The sequence below is a fragment of the Sebastes fasciatus genome, chromosome 13, assembly GCF_043250625.1.
Source record: "Sebastes fasciatus isolate fSebFas1 chromosome 13, fSebFas1.pri, whole genome shotgun sequence".
Lineage (NCBI taxonomy): Eukaryota > Metazoa > Chordata > Actinopteri > Perciformes > Sebastidae > Sebastes > Sebastes fasciatus.
Genome location: NC_133807.1, coordinates 16089456 through 16116019, shown reverse-complemented (window position 1 = coordinate 16116019; position 26564 = coordinate 16089456). Strand labels below are relative to the sequence as shown.

Sequence of the window (26564 nt, the reverse complement as noted above, 5' to 3'; positions counted from 1 at the left end):
TTTGTGGTGCTGGGAGTAGATCCCCTCCAATATGTACTTTTTCAAAAAAATGACCTGCTCCCGCACACACTTTTCTCTGCTTTATTAGTCAACGTTTCGGTCAACAAGGACCTTCATCAGGACAAATTAAAAATAATATAAAATAATATTATGTACTGTCATATTTCTATATTAATACAGACAAACACTAAGTATATTACTATTATATATTATTCTGATCCACGCTGTTGTAGTAGATGGTATCATATTACTTTAACATACAATGCTATAATCTGCAGACTTTGCTGCTACTAATCACACTACTAATCACACTTCACTTTTTTTATTTCTATTCATGTCTAATTAATTATTTTCAAATTTTCTCTATTTATCTGTACTTGTTTCTGTCCTTGTGCTGCTGCAACACCTGAATTACACCTGTGGATCAATAAAAGATGATCTAAAGATGATCTTATCTTATTCTTATATATGTATATATATATATATTTTTTTGTATTTTTTTTTTGTATATATATATATTATATATATAAATATATTTATGGTTTGTATATATATATTATAACTATATATATATGTATATATATATATATTGTTGGTAACTTGCTATATATATAGTTTTTTATATCTTATTTATGATTTGTTGATGGTTTTATTTTGTAGGTTGAGACAGGATGTTGTTGGTGATACCGCGTCACTTGACGAGCCCATGACGACAGAGAGTCACCAGCTGTGTGTGTTTGACAGATGTTGGTTGAGGATCAGCCGCCTCATTCAAAGCGGAGTACCGGAGCAGGCAGAGTGTTTGGGCTGTTGTCGGGATTACTAACCGGAGCAGAGGAGCAGAGGAGCAGAGGACTACAACATGTCGGGAGAAAAGGCGACGAGTCCCTGCAACAAATTCCAAGCCAACATCTTTAATAAAAGCAAATGTCAAAACTGCTTCAAGTCCCGAGAGCTGCATCTGTTGACCGACCATGACATGGAGCAGGTAACCTTAAACTACTACTACTATTATTATCATTATCATCATTAACCACCAGGGCGTTCTTCAATTAACGTTAAACTACACTTTTATCCATTTAATGTGACAGTTGGTTAATTAACTCAAACAGTAAAGTAGTTTTACTTTAAAGATATTAACTGTTAATTGAAAAATAAACGTCTGCATCTTTTTGTAACTCATATTCGACGTATAACGTCATAATCCCAGCCAACATGGTTATGTGGGCCCCACATGGGTTAGGCTGGGGGTACCTGGGTACCAAGTGGGTATGGGCCCAAAATGGGCATCTTATCTGGGGCCCAGTTGGATCAACTAAGTTGGTCCCATGTGGGTTCTAGTTGGGTCACTAATGGGAAATTAGTGCATGGGCTCAGAATGGGCAACACAAACACAAAAACTAAGTTGGTCCCAAATGGGCTCCCCATGTGGGTCCTAGTTGGGTCACTACTGGGAAATTAGTGCATTAGGCCAACATGGAAACTGGACAAACCCACTTACAATCCATATTTCTGGCCATGTAGTCCCCATGTAGTTCTCACATAGAACTTAAACCTGAGGCTGAGATGGGTTTTGGTTTATTTTGCCCAGATTGGGCCCATAAAACACCCAGTGTTCTCCTGCATGAAACCCACAAGGGCAATTGACATAGGGCCATTATGGAACCCATGGACAATCCCATATAGGGCCCATTTTTCAGCCCATTTACTACCCACATGGGCCCCACACACAAATGTTGGCTGGGAAATGACCACATGTTAGCTTGTTTTCAATTAGCTAACGTTAGCAACATCCGGTGCTCCTATCGGTATCTGCAAGATTTCACAGACCGGAGGAAAACAAGCAGTAAGAGCTGATCTGAGGTCTGCTGTCTATGAGAGCCGTCTGTCAATCGCTTGCGAACTCCGACCAAACGGTCAAACTAGGCAGCGCTGATCAAATATGAATCAATATTCTGTTACTGTAGTGCCTATTTCTCTCCTCAAATGTTTTCAGAAACATCTTGTAGTGCACTGTTTAGCTGTAAAATAAGAAAGTTTGTGACGCTGATTGTAAAATCTGATGAAGGAACGCCAAGTTCCGGTCAAATGCCCGGAGCACAGCCAATAGGAACGCTCTCTCATTGCAATGACCTGTGATTTAAGCCTGAAAACAGAGCCATGAGGAGGAGCAGAAGTCTAGTTACCTCTCAGAACACTTGAATTACAATATGCTGAAAGGTTATTATGGAATTTTTGCCCAATGATGTCAAAAATGTACTGCCTACTGCTACTTTAAACTACACTTTTACTGAGTTATTGTGACTGTTCATATTAATACATTTAAAGAGTTAGGTATTTTTACTCTAAAATTACTCATGAAAATGAAACTGACACAGTTTATTATGTCAAGAAAGCACATTATTGTGACTCATTCTCAACATAACGTTAGTTGTCACTCCTTTTTGTTACATTATTAGCATCCTAAAATGACCTGGATGTTAGCTAGTTTTCCCTGAAGAATTTATTTTTCAATAGCGTCAAATCATAACAGAAGTTATGGAGGACATTTGCATATAGAGCAGCTCTAGACCATACTCACTCAAGACCAAACAAGAGATCCCCCATGAGCATGCACGAGCATGAACCAGGCTCTGGGTGGATCGGGCGGCCATCTGCCTCGACTGAATCAGAAAGAAATCTGTAAAGAATAAAAGAAGCGTTTGAAACTGTGGAATCAGAAAATATTTGTTTTTTACTGGATATATGAGAAATAAGTTATCAAATATCTAAATGATGTCTCGATCCACTTATTGGTGCAGCAGAACAGACAAGTCATTTATTTACTTTGTGCTCACAAAAAGTGTCAATAATCCCCTTGGTTCACTGCCTTTGAAAACATTGTTCCTGCAGATCTGTCATGTGGAGGTGATGCAAGCAGACGGTCATGACGGCTTCCTACATGCCTCACATTGTTAAAATATGTTATTGCTCTCAGTCCCCCTGCCTGGATTCACTGTGCCCTGTAATTTCGGTGCTGTTGCTCAACCTGCAAACACTACACATGGCATTACTCTGATTCAAGTCAACTACTCACAGAGATAAAGCTGTTGTGGAGCAACTTTTGACTGTTTTACAACATGTTGTAAAATACTACTACTGTGTGCATAGTACTTCAGCAATGTGTACGTGCAAATAGACAGAGCTTCTGGACAAGGATTTTGTGTAGAGCTGAACCGATTAGGTGATTAAATGATGAGTCAATCGCATGGAACTAAATTACAACTATTTTGATAATCAATTAAGCATTGGAGTAATTTTTAAAGCAAAAAGGCAAAACATTCTCGCCATCAAGCTTCTCAAATGTGAGAATTTGCTGCTTTCTTTATCTTATATAACAGTGAAATCAATGTCTTTTAGGTTTGGGGTGTTTGGTTGGACAAAACAAGCAATTTGAAGATGTCACCTTGGCTTAGGGGAATTTTGATCTTGAGAAATCTTCAGACATTTTCTGACATTTAATAGACCAAACAAAAACAATTGGCAGATTAATCAATAATGAAAATAATCATAATTTTCAGCCTGCAAACCACATAGCCGATCAAGAAGATGCTTCATTTTGCTCGTATACAGCTTTTATTTTGGTGGTCCACCCAGTCAGTGCAATGGCACTGTATGTGAATACAGCTCGCCGCCGGGTGATGTTATGAACCCAGACACGACGGCGTTTGTTTTTCTGACATATCTGGGACTTCCACAACATGTACAAAGCAGCAACAGTGGTTATTTCTTCCATGGTTGATGGCGGAAAGAAAAGTTTGTGGTATCTATGGAGACAAGCTCCTTCTCCTCTCCAGCGCTTCTGGCGCAAATGAATACCCAAATGAAACCGGCGGTGCAACTCACGCGAGTAAAGCTCTTGGTCTGAACACATCATCAGAGGCCGAATGCTAACTACTCCACTTTCCTCCATCACTTACAGGCAAAACCCATCTATGCAGGCTGGCTGTGTTTGGCTCCTGTGGGGACAGATTTTGACAACCCGATGCAGAGGTCAAGGGTAGGACATAATGAAACTGAGCTCACACACATTTATTTTCTAGTTCTTTATTGTGACTTTCCTCAAGATAAATGGCTCTGTGGTGATGTTGTGTTTTGTGTTTCTTAACATCAGAAATGGCAGCGTCGCTTTTTCATCCTGTATGAAGACGGCAGCCTGAGCTTCGCCCTGGATGAACTGGTAAGAAACTGCTCATTGAATTTTAACAAAAATATACAGTATATAAGATAGCAGCGTACAGTAAAGCATGTTCTATATATCCGCATTTACAGTATGTTGGGATCAAGCAGGCATCTTTAGGCCAGATGTTGTGTGCAGAACCACAGCAGATGATTTCGGGCTTAGCCTGTCCTCTAATGCACACATCCCCCTCTCTCTGTGATCCCCTCAAATCTCTTTCATTGCACACTTAACACCACAAACTGCTCTCTGTTTAACTGTCAGTCATCTGCGTTCTGGTGATCAGTCCTTTCAGTAAGCCAGATTTCTTAACTAGCTCTCCTCTGATTCCCATCCAGCCGAGCACGTTGCCACAGGGGACGGTGAACATGAATCTGTGTACAGATATCACCGATGCAGAGCCCAGGACGAGCCAGAGAAACGCACTCTGCATCGTCACGCCAGAGCAGGAAATATTCATCCGTGGCGACAATAAAGAGATCATTAATGGGTCAGTATAAACCTGTAGAGAAATTACAGGAGCAGGAAGGTTTCCCTGTAACTAACGTCTTGTCTCTGCTGTTTCTATCTTTGTTTACTAGGTGGAGTGAACAGCTCGCCGTCTATCTACGGACTAACAAGCAGAATCAGAAGAAGAAACGCAAAGTGGAACCTGTTGCCACCCAGGTAGCAAAGCAAACACCCATCAAATGCTTCAGTTAAGCACACATTGTGTTTTTCCTGCCTGCTGTCGGGCCAAATGATTACTCACGGTCTGATTGCCATTTAATTCAATACAGATATTCACAGTCCTCAGAGGATCAATCATGGTGTTTTTGCTGACACCCTAACCTTTCATCTTGGACGCACATAAATGTCTGAACCAAATTTCATGGCAATCCATCCAATAGTTCAAAAATAAAAAAATATTGCCACTTATTTTTCTGTTCATCAGTTAATCGATTAATTGATTAATTGATTAATTGATTAATTGATTAATTGATGAATCATTTCAGCTCTAAATTGAAAATCTTTTGTTTTTGGACTGTTGGTCGGATAAAATAAGATATCACATCAAATTAAGATGGGATTTTTTCACAAATTTTTTATATTTTATAACCTAAAGTTTAAATTAAACATACATGAATAAAAAATAAAAACATGTTACTGAATTTTTTTATTTGTTTTTCTAACAAAACATTAGGAACCCAGTCCAGCAAAGATGGCTGCAACCGATCCAAGTTATCCGTCCTCTCAGAACGCTGCGGAGTCCAGCTGTGGTTGGTGGCAGGAAGACCAGCAGCAGGTCAGGGGACCGGGTGAAACCGCCATGTGGACTGTCCCAGACTCAGTCCCCCCGGGCCCGGAGAAGACCCCTGCAGGTCTAGCAGAAGCAAAACATACACACACACACACACACACACACACACATATACATCCAGGCTTTTTTGTCCGTCGGCCAATCACAGCCACTTCCTGTCATCTCTCTAACTGTCCTAACGTCCTGCAGATGTTCTCACACTTCCAGCTTAGTATTTATACATTTCATTTAACCCTTGTTTAACCAGGCATGTTGACCCAGTACTGACTTGTAATCATGGGAACGGGCTGGAGGAGTTTTAGCAGGAAGTTACATAAACTCAGATGGGACAGACAGAAACAGGAAAACGTGCGTCTCTAATCTTCAGGCATCATAAAAGCCAAACATGATCCATAAAAGACCTCTTAAACACGTCTAATAGGCTTGATGATTAGCACAGCATAGGACAGGTATTCCTCCTTACTGGACCTCTGTGCTGCGACAGAGTGGACAGCAGCACCCATCTGGCGTCAGACTTATTGCAGGGTCTGGAAAGGTCCTGTAATAAAGGTCTGGATTAACTCCTGCTGACTGTGCCCATAGGCTGCTTCATTAGAGCGATGGAGGTTGTACAGGAGGGACCCTCTGAGAACCGAACAGGGAGGCTGTCTAATGAATGAGGGTTCCCTCTTGTCACTGGATTCCTGGACCATCATGTCTGTTTTTTAGCAGCGTTGCAGTAGAAATTAAACAACTCACCCTTTTATACAAACCACATTAACCCTTTGAACTCTGCAATAGAAATAGTCTTACTGTGATGTCATTTCTAATTGTCTCCAGTATCCGAGGAAGCTCCTTCCTTTAAAATAGTTCTATGTAGCTAAAAATGGATAATTAATGTTTCGCTATCATCATCATTACATTATTAGCATCAATGGATGTTGAATTGCTTGATGGAAGCTAGCTTTGTTAAGATCGAATTGGTACAAATGTTAATTAGTTTGTCCCACTTGTTTCATCAAAGTCACATATAACGGTAAAATGATTTATGAATGTGACAAAATGTGAGTTGAATCGTACTTAAAACCGAATGCATAGCCACCGATTGGACTGACAATAACGGGACAATAAAGTTACTGTGCAAAAAATAAGTCAGCAGCTACTATGCGCCCCTGTTCTACGTAGACCAGTGATCTATGTGGTCGTTCCTGTCATGCTCTACAGGCTGCCTGCGGGAGGTCTGTTTTTAAAAGGCTTAACAAACATACAGTCAAATATTTACGTCATGGATCCATTCTGATTTATATCTGGATCCTCAAACGCAGAATGGCCAATCATGGCATAGCATAACTTCAGGTTCTTCCTTTATCTCAAGCAATTTCTTAAAGCGAGTTAAGTATTAGTGAGAAAACCTAAATATGAAAAAGTTGAAATTCATATTTACATTGAATCACGTGTCTCCTGCTCCTATATTTGTCAAGTCACGTCACCTCCTCTTCTTCAGTCCAGTTCAACCATCTTTTCTGTAGATTTGTATTCATAATTAGGTCATTGTTGTTAGTCTTTTCTTTGTGTTTGTGTGCAGCCTAAACAAAAATGATTAATTAGCTGTCATATGGAACAGAAAATGGGTTTGTGGTTCTGTCATTGTTTACCAAAGCAAATTTGAATATTAAAACACTTCAAACCAGTAAGTATTTTATCTTTTTATATAGAATAAATGGATTGAGCTGCTTTTCCTTTAACTTTAAGTTAATTTCCTGACTTTGTGAAAAGTACTGTATATCTTAACAGGGAGAACTCTGGATGTTTTGATCCACTGGCCTCAGTGTGAACCCTGACATAGTGTTGTGTAATTAAAATAAGAATGATTTCATCGCAGCCTGTTGGCCGCTGGCTGTTTAAAGGGCGTCAGTGTGGAATTAAACCAAACTGTGTTCCTTCAGTACATTTAACAGTCTAAAAACCCTTCCATGTTGTTTGCTATATCCAGGCAACACATCCAGCTACCTGTGCCCGGTCTCCTTGGACTTGGTGACCAGTGGAAACATCGACCGCGACAGTAACATCCAGCTGGCTGAGTCAAACAACAACCAAACATCAGCAGACAACAAGAACCACAGCCACGACAAAAGGTTAGAAATGAATTGGAGGTAGATTTCCAACCAGTTTTGATGATAATATATGTAAATAATTCTTCTATACGTTGTGTTTGGCAGCAACCTGGTGTTTATTTTCTTATGCACATGTATTCTGTTGCTAACAGCCGTTTAAAGTGCCTTGGCAGAGGAAAAGGGGGTAAATGTGCAAGCAATTAGCACAAAGGACATCCAATGCCTCTCTGCTTCCCCCCCAGTATAAAGCCAAACAGCCATCACACACCGCTAAACACCAGATCAAAGGCTCACGCTCTTACCCCTCTATTAGAGATCCGACTGCTGCATTTTTAAATTTAGCTTAAAGAAACCCTCCCAGTTTGTGCCCCAGCAGCATGTAAACTGGTCACGTGAGCAGCGTACATCGCATTTCTTCACTTGTTGCCTTTTTGGGAAACAAAAACACAAAATACTTAATGCCCCCAAATAAGGTCAGAAATTCCAAAACGCTGGTGTAACTGGATATCTGCAGCATTGTTTCTCAGGACCTTAATATTGACTGTCTGCCTGCCTGTCAGAGGAAGTAGACTTCAGCTGGAAGCTCCTTCTCAGGGCACAAAGCTGTCTGGACCCATCAGCAGGCACTAAAACATCATGCCGTAGTAAAGCTACTCTATTTAAAATGTACCGAATAAACTATTTATAGCGTTCAACACGTGACGCTACATGCTTTTACAGACTTAAATATTCTCAAAATAAGATTTTAAAGGTTATATCTCATTGAGACAGAGAAAACAAAAAACTCCCATCATTGTTATTTGATAATATTGCGACATTAATGTCTCCGTTTAGCGAAGAAGCTAACAAATATGCTAAAAAGAACAAGATTTTGAGTGACATCTTTGGATAACTATTATATGGATTGCTATGAAATTCGGTTCAGACATTCGTGTTCCGCTGAGGATGAATTGTAGTAACTTTGGTGATCTCTTCCTCTAGCGCCATCATCAGGTCCAAATTTTAGTTTGTGTAATTATGACCAAATTTGCACGGGCCAAGTATTGTCAGGGGACCTCATGTGATTTAGAAACACAGCTAACGTTCGCTGTTAGCTAATGGAAGGTGCCATTGATTTATATTATGATGCGTTCAGGCTCTATTCAGGATAAATGAGTTTTGGGCGAAAGGTAAATTCTAACATTATGATGTGTTCAAATGTAATCTTGTATGTGTAGTTTTTGGCGAGAAACTTGAATAAATCCAGTTGTTTGAAGTTGATGTTTTCACTTTAATAAAAAATAGATAATAGAGAGAGAATTATGACGTGTTTAACTTCCAACAAAAAACAAATGGTACCAAAGTAGTGGATGTTGAAGTACATGAGATTTATTGTTTTGCCGTTGTTTGTTACTGTGGTATCAAATTGGTATTGAGAATTGTGAAATTTCACTGGAATTAGTATTGACTACTCAATTTCTGGTATCGTGACAAAGTCTCCATGATGTGTAGCGAGATATTTTTATTTGATTTAACAATTAACGATACGATAAGATTATCAGAATTAGCCAATGGATTAACTAGCTCATTGTTTCGCCACTAGATTCAGATGCAGTTTATATATTTTTTTGTTTATGGAATTAAAAACAGTCCACAAAACCGTAGCTTGCTGCAAATACTGGAATGAAAACAAACTCGACAATCTTAAAAATACAAAGCAAACAAATCAACATGTTTAAAAACCCACTAAATTAGAATATTGTAATTGTTACCGTCACTCTTAGCATCAACACACACTCACACAAACTGACACTAACACTCCTTTTCATCACTTGACAGTTGTGTGTACATTATATCAGGTTACCTTCTCTACTTCCACACAAAACACCTCTGACACCAGTGGGAAGGATGTCAGCTCTTATTTAGTCTCTTAACAGCAACAATAACAGTGGTCGGTCTGGTGTCCTCTGGGCTCTTTTCTGCTGCACAGGTGCTGTTTGGAGTCTGTTATCAAGCTGTCATCCTCAGTTTTCATGCTGGTGGAAATGATGTCAGAACCCACCTGTGTGTTAGCGAGGTCAGGGAAGCCTCACGTACACTTTTTCACTCATTAGTTGTTCATGTTTTCCAGCCAAGGCAGTCCAACAGAGAGGCTGCTGGGATTGGAGGCCCCTGAGAAAGAGCTGGAAGAAGGAACAGCTGTTTCCAGAACGGGCAGGAGTGAAGCTCGCACCAACAAGCGAGAGGTAACTACACCAAGTACACGTTTAATACTACAATATACCTTAACCATCGACACTCGACACTCATTGTATCCAAGTTACTGGGAGTGTAAGACACCGGTCTCGTAGACGCACCTGTGGGGATCGCTGGCCGACTTATCAGGATTGAATTTAAGATTAAATAATATACAAAATTTGTATAAACCGGGTACTTTACCTTCAGAGCTGAGTCGCTCTACTCAGCCACGGCAGCTCCTGTTAGCATCATAGCTAGGCTACCTACTGTTAGCGTTTAGAAAGCAGTAGCCAATCAGAGGCAGAGTAGGGGCGGGTCTTCCCACAAGGCATACTGAGTAGGCGCGCCCGCACATGCGGAGAATGGGTCTGGCAGCTGGGACGGATCGGGTACTGAAAGGGAGTAGTCCAGTTCTTCCTGGAGGATTCTGAGGCCACGTAGGAAATCGTCACTGTCCGTTACATACATCATTTTCATATAATCCAAAAGGATTTTAAATAGTGTATTTAGCTTAAAGGGCAACTACACCCTCAAATTCTGCTGGAACCCTTCTTGGCTTCATCTTGTTCTTGTTCATTGTTGTTTTTCTACCGGTGCTTATCAGGCTTTCTGCATTGCCTCGGGCTGCCAGGTTAATACCGTTCGTCTCTTTCGAAGACTGTTTTGGTTTCTCGGACATTTTACGGTTCTTGGAAGGGCATCTTAAAGCCACTTGGCATGCTACAACTGGAGCGTATAATGCACCTCTCATTGAAAGATAAACAGTCTAACCCCTTTTTTTCTTTTCGGCAGAAATAACACCACATTCAGAAACGCAATATGTGAACTATACATGATTAAGGGACATTATTTAAAGTTTATTTCTTGTATTTTCTTTATTTTTACGCCCCCCCCCCCCCCCCCCCCCCCCCGATATAATGGTAGGGGAAACACTTGCCTATTTCGTCACAGTTAGGGAGGGGCCAGGGAATTTGGCTGAACCAAACTTTCACATCCAAACAGACACATACAGGCTAATTTAGAGCAGAAAAAAAATGTGTTTTTGTTGGAAAAATCTATGTGTACAGCACAAAAATAGCAAATTAAAGTAATTAAAGTAAATTTAGTTTTGGAGTTCCACTTTAAGACCAATAAAAGAGCTCCTTCTGCTCTTTTTGATTAAAAATCACCAAATTTGGACACACATGCTTTTCATTGGACAGCGACAATATGTAATCCCTCCAACGTGTTCTGGGTCTGTCACGGGATCTCCTCCCAAAATACCTTCACGGTTCGTCACCCAGGAGGCGTGTTTTTGTTTAACAACATACAGTAAATACTTTCAAATCACCAAAGCAGCATCTTCTAATAATTGTGCAAGTTTCTGCATGTTTCATAATTATTGTCGTCACTGTGAAACACACCAATTAACGTCATCCAGTGTATGTTAAAGGGGAACTACGCCCATTTTCAAAATTAATTTATGTTATTCCTACAGTATGGTTTAAGACAGTCCAAAAATGATTAGTAAACATGAACAACTCTCTCCTAAATCCAAAAACAAGAGTGCTAAAACTCAAACTTGTGATGTCATAGGGTATAACTTGTGGCGCTGCTCCATAGACAATGAACAGGGAGAGAATTTATTGCCTTTATTTGACAGAGATAGTCATGAAAGGGGGAGAGAGAGTGGATGATTTGCAGCAAATGGTGCGGAGGTTGAAGGAAGTTACCGCTTTTATTGTTGCAGTCTGAGTAAAGTGACGTCATATCAGTCCGGTATCCGTCACTAAAACAAACCACAGTCGGCCACAGTGAGCCGAAACGATAAAGTAGAAAACGGCGGAGGGTCCACGTGGATACGACCTGCACCCTCACATGTTAAATCCAAAGTGGTAAACACAACCCATTCAGTAAAGTATGGAAACACTTTGGGTTTCACACTTTGCAGGAAAAAGCAGAGCTAGACATCATGGCTAAAGCTGCATGTTAACTCTGTCATGGACAGGAAACGTTATCGTATTACGGCAACTTGTGGTCAAGCCAGCCGTCACTCGCATCTTGTCAAAGTTAGCGGAAGTATACACGTGTGACTATGTCCGGTTTTCAAAATAAGGTGTTAACAAGGTACTGTATATACAAAATACTGTACACACAGTATATGGAAATAAGATTGATGGATTATATTCACCAGAAGTACAAAACATTACTTAGTACAAACGTCCCTTGTGACTTAAAATGACAATACCACTAATTTGTGTGAGGGAAATTCTTTGATTTTTTTGGGTTGCTGGAAAAAATTCAATAAATAATGCCTGACTGATATATCTGACTTCAGGACAATACTTAAAAATCGCAAAACATATCGAATCGGCACCCAAGTTTCGTGATAGTATCGAATCAGGAGATGGGGGCATCGTCCCAGCCCTAGTACCTGACGTCATTTTATTATTTTAAACAGGGGAGAAAAGCATAAATATCCCTTATGACCATTATTGATGTAACTTTGGTAGTAAATAGTGTGTTCATTCACAGCACATTGTATGAACCTGATTAAGAAAATAGGTTTTCAGGGCCACATCATCAAACAATTAAAAGCCCATTTCCTTGCCATAAATAGGAATTGCTGACTAATCTCAAGGTGGGTTCGTCATGATCAAGACCAGTCACTGTTCCCAGCTGTACTCAGCCTGTCAAGCCCTGAGTACAGCCTGTACTGGGTTATACTGGTTTGAGGATGATTCACTCAACCAGGTGTTACTCAGAGAACAACGTCACTTTAACGATGAAGCTCTGACCTGATCAAACACTTGGCTGGACGAAGTCAATCTCTGTTTGCATCACTGAAACCAGTGGTTGTAAACATGAGGGGTCTGATTCATTCAAGTCTTCTGCACGTAACAACTCACACTCAGTTCATGCTGCAGAATGAAAAGCAGGTGATGAGAGTTTGGCACGAGACGCGTGGACGAGTGGAATCCTACCGTGTCGAGGCTTGTGAGTTTCCTCCCAAAATGTGTGAGAGTGGGTGCATGTGTCAGCAGGTGGGAGAGAGGCGGTGATTCATTCAGAGCTGCGTTTTGTTTGGGAACAGAACTGGTTTTGATGCCCCGAAGGCATTCAGCACGCCTCCTTTCAGTGTGTGTTGTAATCTGGGAGACAGCGTTCCTCTGGCAGACTTTTTCCAGGGATTCCTCAGACCTAAAACAAGATACAGTGTAATGTCGACTCCAAACTCACTTGACGGTCCGTATTTACTGAACCTGATGAACTAGCAAAGTCACGCCTCTTTTCTAAGAGCACATCTGTTTGTGAATGATAGTCACTGTGTGTTGTCAGGCTAGACCCTAGTGATTAAGGAGGTGAGCAGACGTTAACGGGTGCCTGTCTGTGTGTGACAGTTGACAAAACACAAACATGAAGCATAAACAATCCACATAAAGCTTAAAGGTTTCTAGTTAAACCACGTTTACTTCAGTAAGTCAGGCTTATTTTCAGGAAACTCTGTATAAGAAGAAAGACCTCTGCACTAGCAAATTAAGGCATCAACCAATCACGTTGTGCGGAACGGACATATTCAAAACGTACACTGTAGTGGTAGGAAAAAAATCAATTGCATGTATCGCGATTTTCTTTTTTTTACGATTTTGAAATCAATTTATTATTTTTATTGAATCTATATTTTTGACATTTCATTGACCAAACAATTAATCGATTAATCTAGAAAATAGTTTGCAGATTAATCAATAATGAAAATAATCATTAGTTGCAGCCCTAGTATATAACTTTATATCCCTATACAATTTAGTTTTCCTCTTTATTTATTCCTTTAGTGCTTTTTTTTCATATAATTTGTTCTATTTTATTACCTATTTTATTGTTTTGTTCTATTCTAATTTATATATTTGAATATCTGTCTAGATTTTCTATGTGTTTAATATGGGGCGGGCTACCGCTGCATTTCTTTGTGCAATCCTGTGTTGTATAATGACATTAAAGCTGAACCTTGAACCTTCATTAGTGGGTTAATCGGCTATCTTTGGGCTTAACTCTGTATAATTCGGAGAACAAAATCACTACTATAAACAACGCAAAAGAGAACATTTGGCAGCGAGTTCACACTCTGTCAGAAGTAGAGATGAACTCATGTCAGCCGTTAGCTCAGTTTGTTGCTGTGTTTGTTGTGATCGTGACATTGTGAGTTCACATTCTGAGTAAGTGATGTGAACTCTCTTTGTTTATTTAGTGTTGAGAATTAAAGATGTATGAAATGCAACTTACTATTAAATGACTCAGTTAATTAAAATGTACTGTAGTAAATAATAAGCTTTTTTTCCCCTCTAAGTTCTCCACCAGTTGGATTATGTTACTTGGTTTGTACAAGTTACATAACAGTGGCCATATGGTGTAAATATAGGGTAAATACCTTCAGATTATCCGTCTGCCACTTTCGGCATTTTAGTAACTTGTAGGACTCTCAATTGATTAAAATATTTAATCGCGATTATTCACATGATTATCCATTGTTAATTGGGATTAATCGCACATGAATCATACATTTTTTATCTGTTAAAAATGTACCTTAAAGGGATATTTGTCAAGTATTTAATACTCTTATGCAAATGTATGTATGTATATATTTATTATTGGAAATCAATTAACACAAAACAATGACAAATATTGTCCAGAAACCCTCACAGGTACTGCATTTAGCATAAAAAAATATGCTCAAATCATAACATGTCAAACTCAAGCCCAACAGGCAACAACAGCTGTCAGTGTGTCAGTGTTCTGACTTGACTATGACTTACCCCAAACATGTGATAATCATAAAGTGGGCATGTCTGTAAAGAGGAGACTCGTGGGTACCCATAGAACCCATTTTCATTCACATATCTTGAGGTCAGAGGTCAACGGACCCCTTTGAAAATGGCCATGACAGCTTTTCCTCGCCAAAATTTTGCATACGTTTGGAGCGTTATTTAACCTCCTTCACGGTTGGTGGTGGTTGGTACCAATGGATTCCTTAGATTTTTTAGTTTCATATGATACCAGGATCTTCACTCTTGCTTTAAAACTGAGCCCGCTACAACGAAATTAGTGGTGTTAAAACGAATTTGCTTTAACTTTGACAGCCCTAGTCAGAACCACTACACGATGGATTTTCGTGTGATCTCACGATCCCATGATTCTCACACGGTGTTGTGATATCGTGAGAATTCAGCTGCCATGCAAGGTTATGAGACACAGTTCATTTTCGTGATCATCCAGGATCACCAACGTTAGAAGAGTTAGGGCTCACTGCTGACCTAAAACATGATGCCAAAAGTTTTCTTGGGCTTTGTTTATGGCCGTGGTTTTGTTCGTGTTTGCTTTAATATTATATTAATTTAATATCTGCTGCTCGGTGCACACGAACATCACGGTTTTGTCTTTACTTTTCTGTTTTCTTCACAGTGAATCCATGTATACAGTGCTTGATTTTTCAAAGAATGAAGCAAAATAAGTTGGCTTTTATGAAACCGTTTAATCCTGGTTTAGTTTCTTAGGCTCGTTCACAATAAACGCTGCTTTCTTGATGTAGAAAACAAGTGTAAAAGTATGGTCACAGTACATTTATTTTGACACAGATGGTCGTCACTGTGGCAGCTCTTAATCTTTGATTAAACAGACAGGCTCATTCCAGAGGATTTGCCCTTTAAATACACTCAGCAGCACATTTTATCCCATGTGAGGATTTATGTGTCTTTGGGTGCATTTGTTTTGGTAGCCAGGAGAAGGTCAAAAGAGCCTGTCCGGAGTTCATTTCCAAGACAGCCTCCTCTTCCTCCCTCCCCCCTGCAGCTTTGTGAGGCTTCTTCACCAAACAGAGGACAGGCTCTGTCTGCAGCAGTCAGCGATTGTTTGGGAAGAAGAAGAAAAAAGAGATCAGTGCAGCCTGTGAGCGCTGTGTTCCTCCATGTGTTGTGTCCTTGGATAGTTGTCAATGTAAATGCCAGGAAAAGAAAAACACAAAGAATGTTCTGTAAGTGGTCATTTTTTCCCGTTGAAGTAGTTATGTAAGAGCGAAGAATGAATCTTTTCAAGTAAACAAAAAAAGAAACGTACCCTTGTTTCATTTAACGCTCTGTGATTCAGACTTGAAAGAGATACGTGCCGCTCTATCAGCCAGCATGAAACCTGATCACGAGAAGCACATTCAGTGCTTCTCGACTTGTACCATCATTTTTTAAACAAAAAGTATCAGGGATTATGCGCAGTCTGAAACCTTTTCATGCATTCCACATAGCCAAATGCAGTCATCCGTGTGCAGTTCAGTGGCGATGTGAGTAAGAGTTTAACAGGCAGTGTAGAAAAGCCTGTTGGGCTCCCCGTGGTGCTCTACAGCAGGCCTAATCCTCCCAGCTGACATCTCTGCCAAGGATCCAGACTATCGGTTACTCTGCTTGATGGAATGCAGGCCGCACACACAAACTGACACCGTCCGGATTTAGAAAACACCTCACGTCTTCAGATAAATAAAACAAATGTTAGTGATTTAAAGAGTTGTTGTCATTTGATTTTTTGACTCCACAGAAGCTCCAGTCATGTGGGGACAGCACCCAGCTCACCGCACCGCCACCCCAGAGAAGAGCCAAGTCTCTGGACCGCAGGACGTCCGACACCGTCATGACGGTGAGTCACAATATAATAAACTAAATTACTCGTGGCTGTAAATTAAAGCTGCATCAGGAGAGGTGAAATACAGTATAGATAAAAAAAAATATCACTGCCCCAATTGTGACCCCTAGAGGCAAAACAGCTTCTTACACTCTCACTATTTCAAGGCACTGACCAAAACTGTGTCTGTACCAGTGGTAGAGGAAGTATTCAGATCCTTTACTTCATTAAAAGTACTAATACCACACTGTACAAAATACTCTGTTATAAATAAGAGTCCTGCATTGAAAATGTTTCTGTAAGTATAATCAGGAAAATGTACTTAAAGTATTAAAAGACTGTTGTACTATTATATATTCTATCATTAGATTATTATTTCTCATGCATTAATGTAGAAGCAGGATTTCACTGTTGTAGTTAGTTGGAGCTCATTTTGAACTATTAACTAATGATTATTTTCATTATGGATTAATCTGCAGATTATTTTCTACATTAATTGATTATTTGGTTCGTAGAAAATAGTGAAAATAGTGAGAAATGTTCGTCACAATGACTCAGAGCCCAAAGTGACACCTTCACAATGTTTGTTTAGTCCAACTCTCAACATTATTACTAATACATTAACATTATTAAAAGCAGCAAATCTTCACATTTTGGGAAGCTGGAACCAAGCAATACCACAACGTAGAAATACTCCATTATAAGTCCTACAGTCAAATTGTTGCTTCAGTAAAAGTAGTAGAAGTATTATAAGCAAAATGTACTTAAATTAGGTGAGAGGTAAAGAGGTGAAGTTCATTTTAAGTACTTCATATTTTTTGGTTTAATCTATAACCACAAATTATAACTTTGAAGCTGATCATGTATTTTATGTGTAAGATGTTGATCTGCAAAGTAAGTAGGTCAAAAAAGTACAATATTTATGTCTGAAAAGTATAAAGAAGCATAGAATGCAAATACTCAAACAAGTATAAGTACTTTAAAATTTTACATGTGAATTATTTTCCTCCACTACTAAAAATGTTAACGAGTCCTCTACGTCCAAAGATGAAAGTCTCATATATTAACTACGAATAGAAACATAATATATACATTTCTCTTTACAAACATAACCTAACATCACCTAGATCACATGTGTTATTTAAATACAAAGTAATACAAATCAATACAACCTTTATTACTTAGTTAATACTTAATTTTCATACAATTTACTGTAATTAATGGCAAAAATGTTAACATTGTGTTTTCTTTACAGCCAGATTTATTAAACTTCAAAAAAGGCTGGATGGTCAAATTGGATGAAACTGAGCAGGTAAACCATTTTAAGAGTCCTAAATTAAACTTAAGTTCTTGATTTAAATTATTTCAATACATTTAGTTTTCTCATTGATTCATTTATCTTTTGCTTCCCTCTAGTGGAAGAAATATTGGTTTGTGCTGTCGACTGACAGTCTGAGGTACTACAAGGACTCAATAGCTGAGGAGGTATTTTGATATTAGTTTTTTATAATATAGAATACAAATACAAGAAGTGTTTAATTTAAGACGTTCAAATGTCTTTTGTTCTCCTCCCTTTAGGCTTCAGATCTTGAAGGAGAAATCGACCTGACAAAGTGTTATAATGTGTCCGAGTATCAGGTGCAGAGGAACTACGGCTTTCAGATTCACGTAAGAAAACTGTTCCTACACTAAACAGGCAAAAACTGTATCTTCTGACTTAACATGAAGTCAAGTTAAGTGTTTTTTGTTTTAGACCCCAAAGGGTGTCTACACGTTGTCGGCTATGACGTCAGGGATACGCAAGAACTGGATCCAGGCTCTGATGAAAAACGTACGTCCAGCTAACGCCCCTGATGTGGCCAGGTAAGGGTTAAATTATAGAGCTGCAACCGAGAAACAATTTGTTGTAAATGATTTAATTAGTCATCAACTATTTTGATAATTGATTAATCGATTTGAATCATTTTTTAAGAAAGAAAAGTATAAATTCTCTGATTCCAGCTTCTTAAATGTGAATATTTTCTGGTTTCTTTACTGGTTTCCTCTGCAATGTAGTGGAGTAGAAGTATAAAGTAGCAGAAAATGTATTTACTCAATTATACTACAGTACAGTACATGAGTAGATATCCTTTCCACCGCTGTATACTATATTTTCATGAACAACTGTCTTTTTATTGACTTAACTAGGGCTGCAACTGATGATTATTTTCATTATCAATTCATCTGTAACAGTCTATAAAATATTTATATTATATTTATTAATATACTTATAATATTAATATATCACATTTTAAACAAGCAATTGAATATCAAAATTGTTGGTGATTACACAACTAAATAATTAATTTCTCTACATTGTGATGTTTTCCTGTCCTCCATCTAAACATACCTACGTGTTGTCTACAGTTTACCTGGCCATCACGTTCCCTTCAGCCAACCCGAGGCCCTCCCTAAACCAGATGTGACTCAGGACTCTGCTGACGTCGCCACAGAGAGAGACCCTCACCCCAAACACAGGAGTGTGATGGAGAGACGGCGGGAGGGACGCTACAAAACCTTCGACTGGGCCGAGTTCAGGCCTCAGAACAAACGGCCTCTGGATCTTCAGAAAAGCAAAGCTCTGTGCTCGCTGGAGTTAGGAGACCTGGAGAGGAGGAAGAGGAGGGAGGAGAGGAGGAGGAGGTATGAGAGCATGCTGGGCTTCCCTCTGGGTTGGGAGGTGATTGGAGATAAAACAGTAGATGGCAGCGTCAGAGCACTGAGTCCAAAATCACAGCAGAAAATGGATGAAGAGATCGAAGACTACTGGAAGCAGGTGGAGAAGACGCTGTTCAGACTGGAGAGAAGCGTCCCGCTGTTTCCTGAAGCCAAAGAGTCTGTGGAGGTGGAGAAGCTGCTGGACGACTACAGGACGGGGGTGAGTGATAGGGATCGCTTGGATGTTTCTCAGTGTGGTTGTATGAGGTACTTCTCTATAGTCAGTGTATTACCTACAGTAGATGGAGTTTGTACCAGCACGGGAGCAACAGATTTGGGATGTGAGAAAGTATTATATATTAACTGGTTGTCTGTTGAAGGTGGAGGATCTGAAGGCTCAGCTGGCCGAGTCGGAGCATCACAGACTGGAGCTGGAGGCTCAGCTGAGTACAGCAGGATTTTATCAGCAGCAGGTCTGCCACATTTTGGACCTCAACTACTTTCTTTCCTCAGTCTTTGATACCTGTATGGTTGTTAATGTTACTTTATCTCTGTTGTGTTTTACCAGATGGATCCTCCACTAACTTCTGAGGCAGATATTTGCCCATCGGACACAAATGAAGAGCCATTAACCAGCAGCGCACAGATCCTGAAGGATGTGTGCAAAGAGATCTTACAACAGCAGAACATTATGAGCATGCAGGAGCAGCTCAGCTTTGAACCACCTTCATTAACCCCTCAGACGCCCAGCATCTGGCTGCATGACACAGAGGGCAACTACCAAGACCTGGAGGATTTGCTTCCTGAGACAGAAGAGACAACTTTATTATTATCACCTGCATCAGAGAGTGACGGACAAACTGTAGATTTAAACGTCGCAACAATCAACCACCAGAATCAGCTGGAAAGAGACGACTGTGAGCAGATTCCCAGCACAGAAACACAAATAAATAACAGTGAATTAATAATTCTGAAGACGCCTGCAGAGGGAGATGACGGCTCTCTGAGCTGCTGTGTGGAGCAACACATACCTCCGGACCAGGCGATGGTGAGGAGGCTTTCCCAAGAGGTGGAGCTGCTCACCAGCCAGAACGAGGCTCTCAACCAGCGCAACCAGGAGATGCTTAACCAGCTGACGGAGGCAGACCGCGAGATAGAGAGGCTGAAAGCGGAGCTCAGCAGCAGGTACACTGAACCCCATCACCTCCCTGAAGTGGAACAGCTGGGACAAACACGGGTGGAAGATCTGGAGAGGGAGCTGAGCTCCAGAGACCAGCAGCTCCTGGAGGCCCAGACTTTGATCACCTCCCTGGAGGAGAATCTGAGGGAGATGGAGGCGCTGCTGCAGCTGAACATCACAGAAGAAACAGGACAGGAGAATAAGGGATACCTGCTGCGATGTTTCGAGGCCACCGAGGCCAAGCTGACGGAGCTGGAGAGGCAGCTCGACCAATCAGAGCTGACCTGCAAGGAGCTCCAGACGCAGAACGCAGAGCTGAAGGAAGCTGAGAAACGTTACCGTCAAGCAGCTGCAGAGGCGGAGGCTGACATCGGGAGGCTAAAGTTGAAAGATGGAGAGAGCAACGGATGTGGTTCTGGTGAAGAAAGGATCCGGCAAGTGATAGACGGGATGGTCATGAGGTTGAAGGCTTTGGAGAAATTACTGGAGGTGATTGAGGAGTTGGATTTTGGTTTGAGGAAGGTAGAAGAGCCTACAGTGGAGAGTCAGTTGAAGTGGGAGGAAGAGTTTTGGAGTTTGCTTCTCGACAAACTAAAGGTCAATCCCTCCGAGCTCAATGAGGAGAAACCTGTAGAAGAGCTGCTTAGTGAGGTGACAGAACGTATGATGGTGGAGAAACGAATGCTGCTTTTAGGGCAGCGTCTACTTTCTGAAACATGCACAGATGAAGGGAGGGAAGGTTTGAAAGATCTGGATATTATTTGGAATAATGCAAGTGAGACAGAAACCAAAAAGACAGATGAGAGCAGGATATTTGATTGTAGCAACCAGCTGTATGAGATGGAACATTTTAGAGGCGTCACACAGATGAAAATATCTGTTCTAATCCACCTCGCCTCGTCTGTCGGCACCTCAGCTCACGAAAAAAAACTGCAGCTGATGGCTGACTTTCACTTTTCTGAGCATCCCATGTCTGGTTTCCTTCACTCTGCAGCAACTGAAGCGTTACACTGCTGTCAGTTAAGCAGGCTTCAGTCAAAATACGAGCGGCAACTTGAGGAAACCAAACAGACTTCTTCTCTCATCTGCAGCAACTGTGTCAATTTGATGGAAGAAAACAGGGAGCTGAGAGCAAGATTGTCAGACATAGAAGAACAACAGTCATCGACGTTGGGCGATAAGATGGACAGGTGTTGCCAGACAGAAGAGACTTATCCACAGGACACAGATATTGAGTTACAGGTAGCAGATGAAAGTAGTGCAGGTGAAATTGAGGAAAAAGAGGAGTTGTTTGAGTGCCTGGAAATCCCACTTCCATGTGTTGAAGGTCAATTGGGAGTCCAGGAGATAGCAGATGAAAACATGGAGAAAAGTAATGCAGATCTTTTGGGTTTGGAGACGGAGCAAGTTGTAGAGCTAAGAAGAAGAGTGGAGGAGCTGGAGGAGCAGCTGGCCGTCATGGAGGAGGTGATGAAAGAAGAGCTTGATGGGAAAATGAGTTCTGTTCAGACGCAACATGAGAAGGAGATGGAAAAGCTGAAGGTGAGTAGAGCTGTCAATCAATAGTATTAAATACTCTTATCAACATTATGTAGCACACTGAAGGTTGTAAGTATGTGACTCATGTGATCGTCTCCTTCCAGACAACGTGTGAGTGCGGCTTTGCCTCCATGGAGGAGTCTCACCTGAAGGTCGTGGAGGAGCTGCAGCGTCGACACCAACAGGAAGTGGAGCGCCTCCTGGTGGAGAGAGACAGACTGCTGGAGGAGGAGAGCGCTGCTACGGCAATCGGTGAGGAGACAACATATTTTATTTTGAAAATCTTTCTGCGAAGTATAAAACCTGTCGAGCTCTTAAAGGATTTTTCTTGAGGAACAATTTGAGTGTCCTGTTCTGAAATTTTAACCCTCATGTTCGGTTTTAGGTCAAATACAGCCTCTTTAACAGCTCAAAAAACATTCTGAACATTGTTTATCACTCTGATACTTTTCCATCAATTCCATAATAACCTTTCATCATATTGTAATTCAAGTGTTCTGAGAGATAACTAGACTTCTGCACCTCCATATTACTGTCACGATGTAGCGACCGTTTTATAAAAATGACTTTTTTTAATTATATTTGCTCCAATCTCGCCTACTTCAGCTTTAGTCTCATGAAATCTTCCCTTAATTCTTCTTTTCTCAGCAATCGTAGCCATCAAGAACGCTCACCGGCTGGAGCTGGAGAGGGAGGTGCAGAAGAGATGTCAGTCAGAGAGCAGCACAGGAAATGCACAGCTGGACGACGTATACAGAAAGCACAGGTATGTCAAGACCCGTTATCCAAACAAACTGAATATTTGGGCATCGTGTGGTGCAGCTTGTAACTGATTGCTGAGCCGCCGTTTGCAGGAAAAATGCACGTTACGTTCTAATGAAAAGTTGATGCTCATGTTGAATATCTGTGCGTCTGTGAAGCGAGGAGCTGGCTTCGTACCAGCGGGAGCTCGAGGTTTTGTCCCAGCAGTTCTCTCTGAAGTATCTGGAGAACGGACATCTGGTCCAGGCTCTGGATGCTGAGAGGAAGGCCTTGTGTCAGTGCCAGCAGGAAAACCAAGACCTGAGGACCAGAAACCAGGTGATACACACTCTTTAATACGTCATTTACATGTTCTTCTACACAGGTAGTACCAGAGGTGTGGACTCGAGTCAGACTCGCGACACAAATTTGATGACTTTTGACTCGACTTGACAAAATGAAAAAGATTTGCAACTTGACTTGGACTTTAACACTAAAGACTTGTTACTTCACTTGGACTGGAGCCTTTTGACTTTTGAATAATTGAAACCTTCCTCCCCAAGCCCAAAGATTAAAAATTATGTTATTTAAAAAGTGTGTGCATAAAGACGATCTGCCCGGTACCGGAGGTAACTCAGACAGCGTCAGAGATGTTGGGTTTATTTACTTTTTGAGATATCGTTTATTGATGTGTTTGGGAAGAGGATTCACTTGGGGGGGTTAGGGTTACTGAACTGAACTGAATCTTTTATTGTTTATTGCTGAATTCCTGAAAATTGTTATTTTTTTGTTGAACTTTGGAATCTTTATTTTTGGTGAATATTATTTGGACTTGAATTTGATTCTTACACTTAATTCCCCAGATCCACTTTATTTGAACCAATCTGACAGCAACCAATCAATTAACAGAAGAAAACCATGAAGAACTAATGTTACGTTACTGAGCGCCAGTTACTCTGTTGTTAAAATGGCATTACGTTTGGTGAAGAGCGCATTATGACTTGTTTAGGACTCGAAACTCAAAGGTTAGGACTTGGGACTTGCCTGTCCTGACTTGAGTGCAAAAAACTTGAGACTTTCTTGTGACTTGCAAAACAATGACTTGGTCCCACCTCTGGTTAGTACCCACAGATATCCAGCGTGTAAAAACTACTCTCCGTGTCGTCATTTAAAACCCTCATATGTTCTTTTTTTATATTATTACAGTATCTTTCAAGTTATTCTGAATATTTTCGTTTGTAGAAACATTAGACAATCCGGGTGGAAATTTGTGTATTTAAAAACAGTGTCGATAAGTAAGAAGCCTCATTGTTGTATTGTTTCTGACTTAAGGAGTTGAGCGGTCACCTTGCAGCAGAGATCACCAGACTTTGTTCTCTGGCGAAGCAGGACGCCCTGCCGCTCAGTCAGGGGATGGACGTGTACGAAATGGAGGTGAGTCTTCTTCAGAGTCTTCCCCTCGGCTTTTGGGGTGAACTCTCCCTTTTAAACTTATAACAGTATTTTCAAAGTGTGCTATTTCTACTTAAGCAAAGGATCTGAATACTTATTCTAACACAGATAATTGCAGAAATAAAGTTAAAATCTTCTTAACAAATGAACACTTTTAATTTTTATATGAGGAATATGATAATTGCCATTAGAGCAACATTAAGCCCAACTTCTCTGGAAAGGGAACAGAACAGAAATGTAATAATTTAGTGTAAATCCTCCAACATGATGATGTTTGTTTACTGAACCAGTCCAGAAATGTTTTGCTATGTCTTGTGTTCATTGTCAATAATTGCAATTACAACAGCTATAAAGATTGAAAGTGATCTGAATGGAGAGGTGGGATGCTTTCACTTTCTTTTATGGGCTTCAAGATTAGTTTACATGAAGTACTGAACACCATCAACCCTCTCACAATGGTCATATGTGTCGCTTAATTGTGGAGAACTTCTTTACCTCAACCTTTTCTGAAGATATGAAGCTGATTATTTGACGTTTTCATCTCAGATTACCCTGCGAGTGAAGGAGTCTGAGGTTCAGTGTCTGAAGCAGGAGATCACATCTCTGAGGGACGACCTGCAGTCAGCACAGAGGGTGAGAGTCACACCTGTACAGCAGCTGTAAAAATCAAAGCGAAGGAGTGAAGCTGACGTCTGTCACGTTACAGGACAAGAGGAACGCGACAAAGAAGTACAAGGACATGTACACCGAGCTGAGCATCACGAGGGCCAAAACAGAGAGAGAGATGGACGAGCTGAGAGAGAACCTGAGGCTGGCTCATCACGCTCTGGACCCGACTTCACCCTGAAAGCGTCTGTTTTTACAATAGCAACATTACATTTGTCTTCACTGTAACGTATAGTATTCTTCCAGCTTTACCGACACAAAATTGTATTTAAAACGTATTATTTAATAAATCTAGGAACTCTTCTACACAATCTCCCTTCACACTCCTTTGTGTTTTTGAAGATGTTTATATTGTCTGTCTGTTGTGTCTCAATTGTTAACCTTTTTGACACTTTATTATTTACTGTGATTCCTACTGCAATGGTCCTGTGAAACTGCAAGTTATTTTTTATATTTCCCAAATATTATCATAAAAAAGCGACGATGTTGTGCGTTATGTATATATTTTATCTTTACTGCCATTTTGTAAGTGTAATACTTTAACCTGGCGTGTGTATGTTGTTCTCACTCTGATATCCTCTGCTGTACGTGTCGTCGTTAAACTGGTATTAAACTAAGTATTGTTTTTTAATCAAATCATTTAAATTAAATACATTTTTAAACATTTCTTGCAGGTAACTTTGCTGGCAGATATACTCTGTCATACACAAACTGTAATTTATATTTGTTCACTGCAGTATTAAAGGTTTTATTAATTAAATGAAATTGGCAGATTAAACCTATACTGTGTTGTTGTCTCTGTGCGGTTTCCAGGTTGAAATTTGGGGCCAGCTTTTATTGAATTTTTTAAATTATAATAGTAAACTTTATACAGCACAATTCATGCTTAAAGTCCAACACAAAGTGCTTATCGTAACAGCAGATGATCATCACATTTATGATAAAACAAGGAAAATTAAAGTGTCAGTTTGTACATGAATGATAAAAACTCAGCTACAGTAATTTTATTTTTTGTATGTTGTGAAGATGCTGCAAAATAATAATCAGGCTATCTTTGACAGTATTTCAGCACTATTTCTGGAGGAAGAAGAGCGTCAATTTACTCTGAAAAAGAAAGTTATGTTCCGAGTGAATACTTCAAAATAAATGCCCTAATATTGTGGGGAAAAAATAATGAATGAAAAAAATAGACAAGAGAATAACAGAATAAGAACAAAGTAAGCAATAAACATCTATTTTGTAAACTTTAGTGTGGAGTACTGCTGTATGATATGGAGGACGGAACCTGCCAAAATCAGAAACAAATAAATTACTTGATGAATAAATAAATACGTTATTAAATGTAGCAAAAATAATATTAAAAATAAATGTAGCCATTAATTAATTGATAACATTTGACATAAATTGATAATTCTGTTTTAATTTGCTTCTTTACTTATTTATCTTATCTTATCTTTTATCTTTATTTTATTTTATTTTATTTTAATTTATTTGACATACCTTAACCACTTTTTAAAATTGTATTTATTTATTTATTTATCGAGTCATTTATTTATTTATTTTTGATTATGGCAGGTTCCATTTTCCACAGTCCGCTGGGTTGAGGGCCATATTTTGAACTTTTTTTATTTTATTCATTTATTTATTTTTCATTTTTCATTTTAATTTATTTTATTTTATTCTCCATATCTTAACCGCTTTTATTTATTTATTATTTTTATTTATTTATTTAGATATTTATTTATTCATTTTTGCCATATTTTAAAGTGCATTGCTTCCTGGGGGCTTTTACTCTGAAATCCCCCAGTGTTCTCTTCCGGT

At 39.8% G+C, this 26564-nt stretch overlaps 1 protein-coding gene across 2 annotated transcripts; it reads left to right on the top strand.

The window, feature by feature from the left end:
• The first annotated feature begins 689 nt into the window (after positions 1 to 689).
• Positions 690 to 25522, top strand: LOC141780548 (uncharacterized). Of its 2 annotated transcripts, XM_074655817.1 has the most exons (22): positions 690 to 988; positions 3962 to 4039; positions 4154 to 4219; positions 4558 to 4709; positions 4801 to 4885; positions 5403 to 5580; positions 7492 to 7633; positions 9723 to 9837; positions 16385 to 16483; positions 17724 to 17780; positions 17885 to 17953; positions 18047 to 18136; positions 18222 to 18331; positions 18875 to 19385; positions 19546 to 19638; positions 19734 to 21887; positions 21989 to 22136; positions 22533 to 22650; positions 22805 to 22964; positions 23958 to 24059; positions 24624 to 24710; positions 24784 to 25522. In XM_074655817.1, exons 1-22 carry the CDS (start codon positions 863 to 865, stop codon positions 24922 to 24924), a joined length of 4881 nt encoding a protein of 1626 aa, XP_074511918.1. In that variant the 5' UTR covers positions 690 to 862; the 3' UTR covers positions 24925 to 25522. The 2 variants fall into 2 exon arrangements, with proteins under 2 accessions (XP_074511918.1, XP_074511919.1); XM_074655818.1 differs by lacking the exons at positions 690 to 988; positions 3962 to 4039; positions 4154 to 4219; ... (3 more) ...; positions 7492 to 7633; positions 9723 to 9837 and adding an exon at positions 15693 to 15833.
• Positions 25523 to 26564: the final 1042 nt, after the last annotated feature.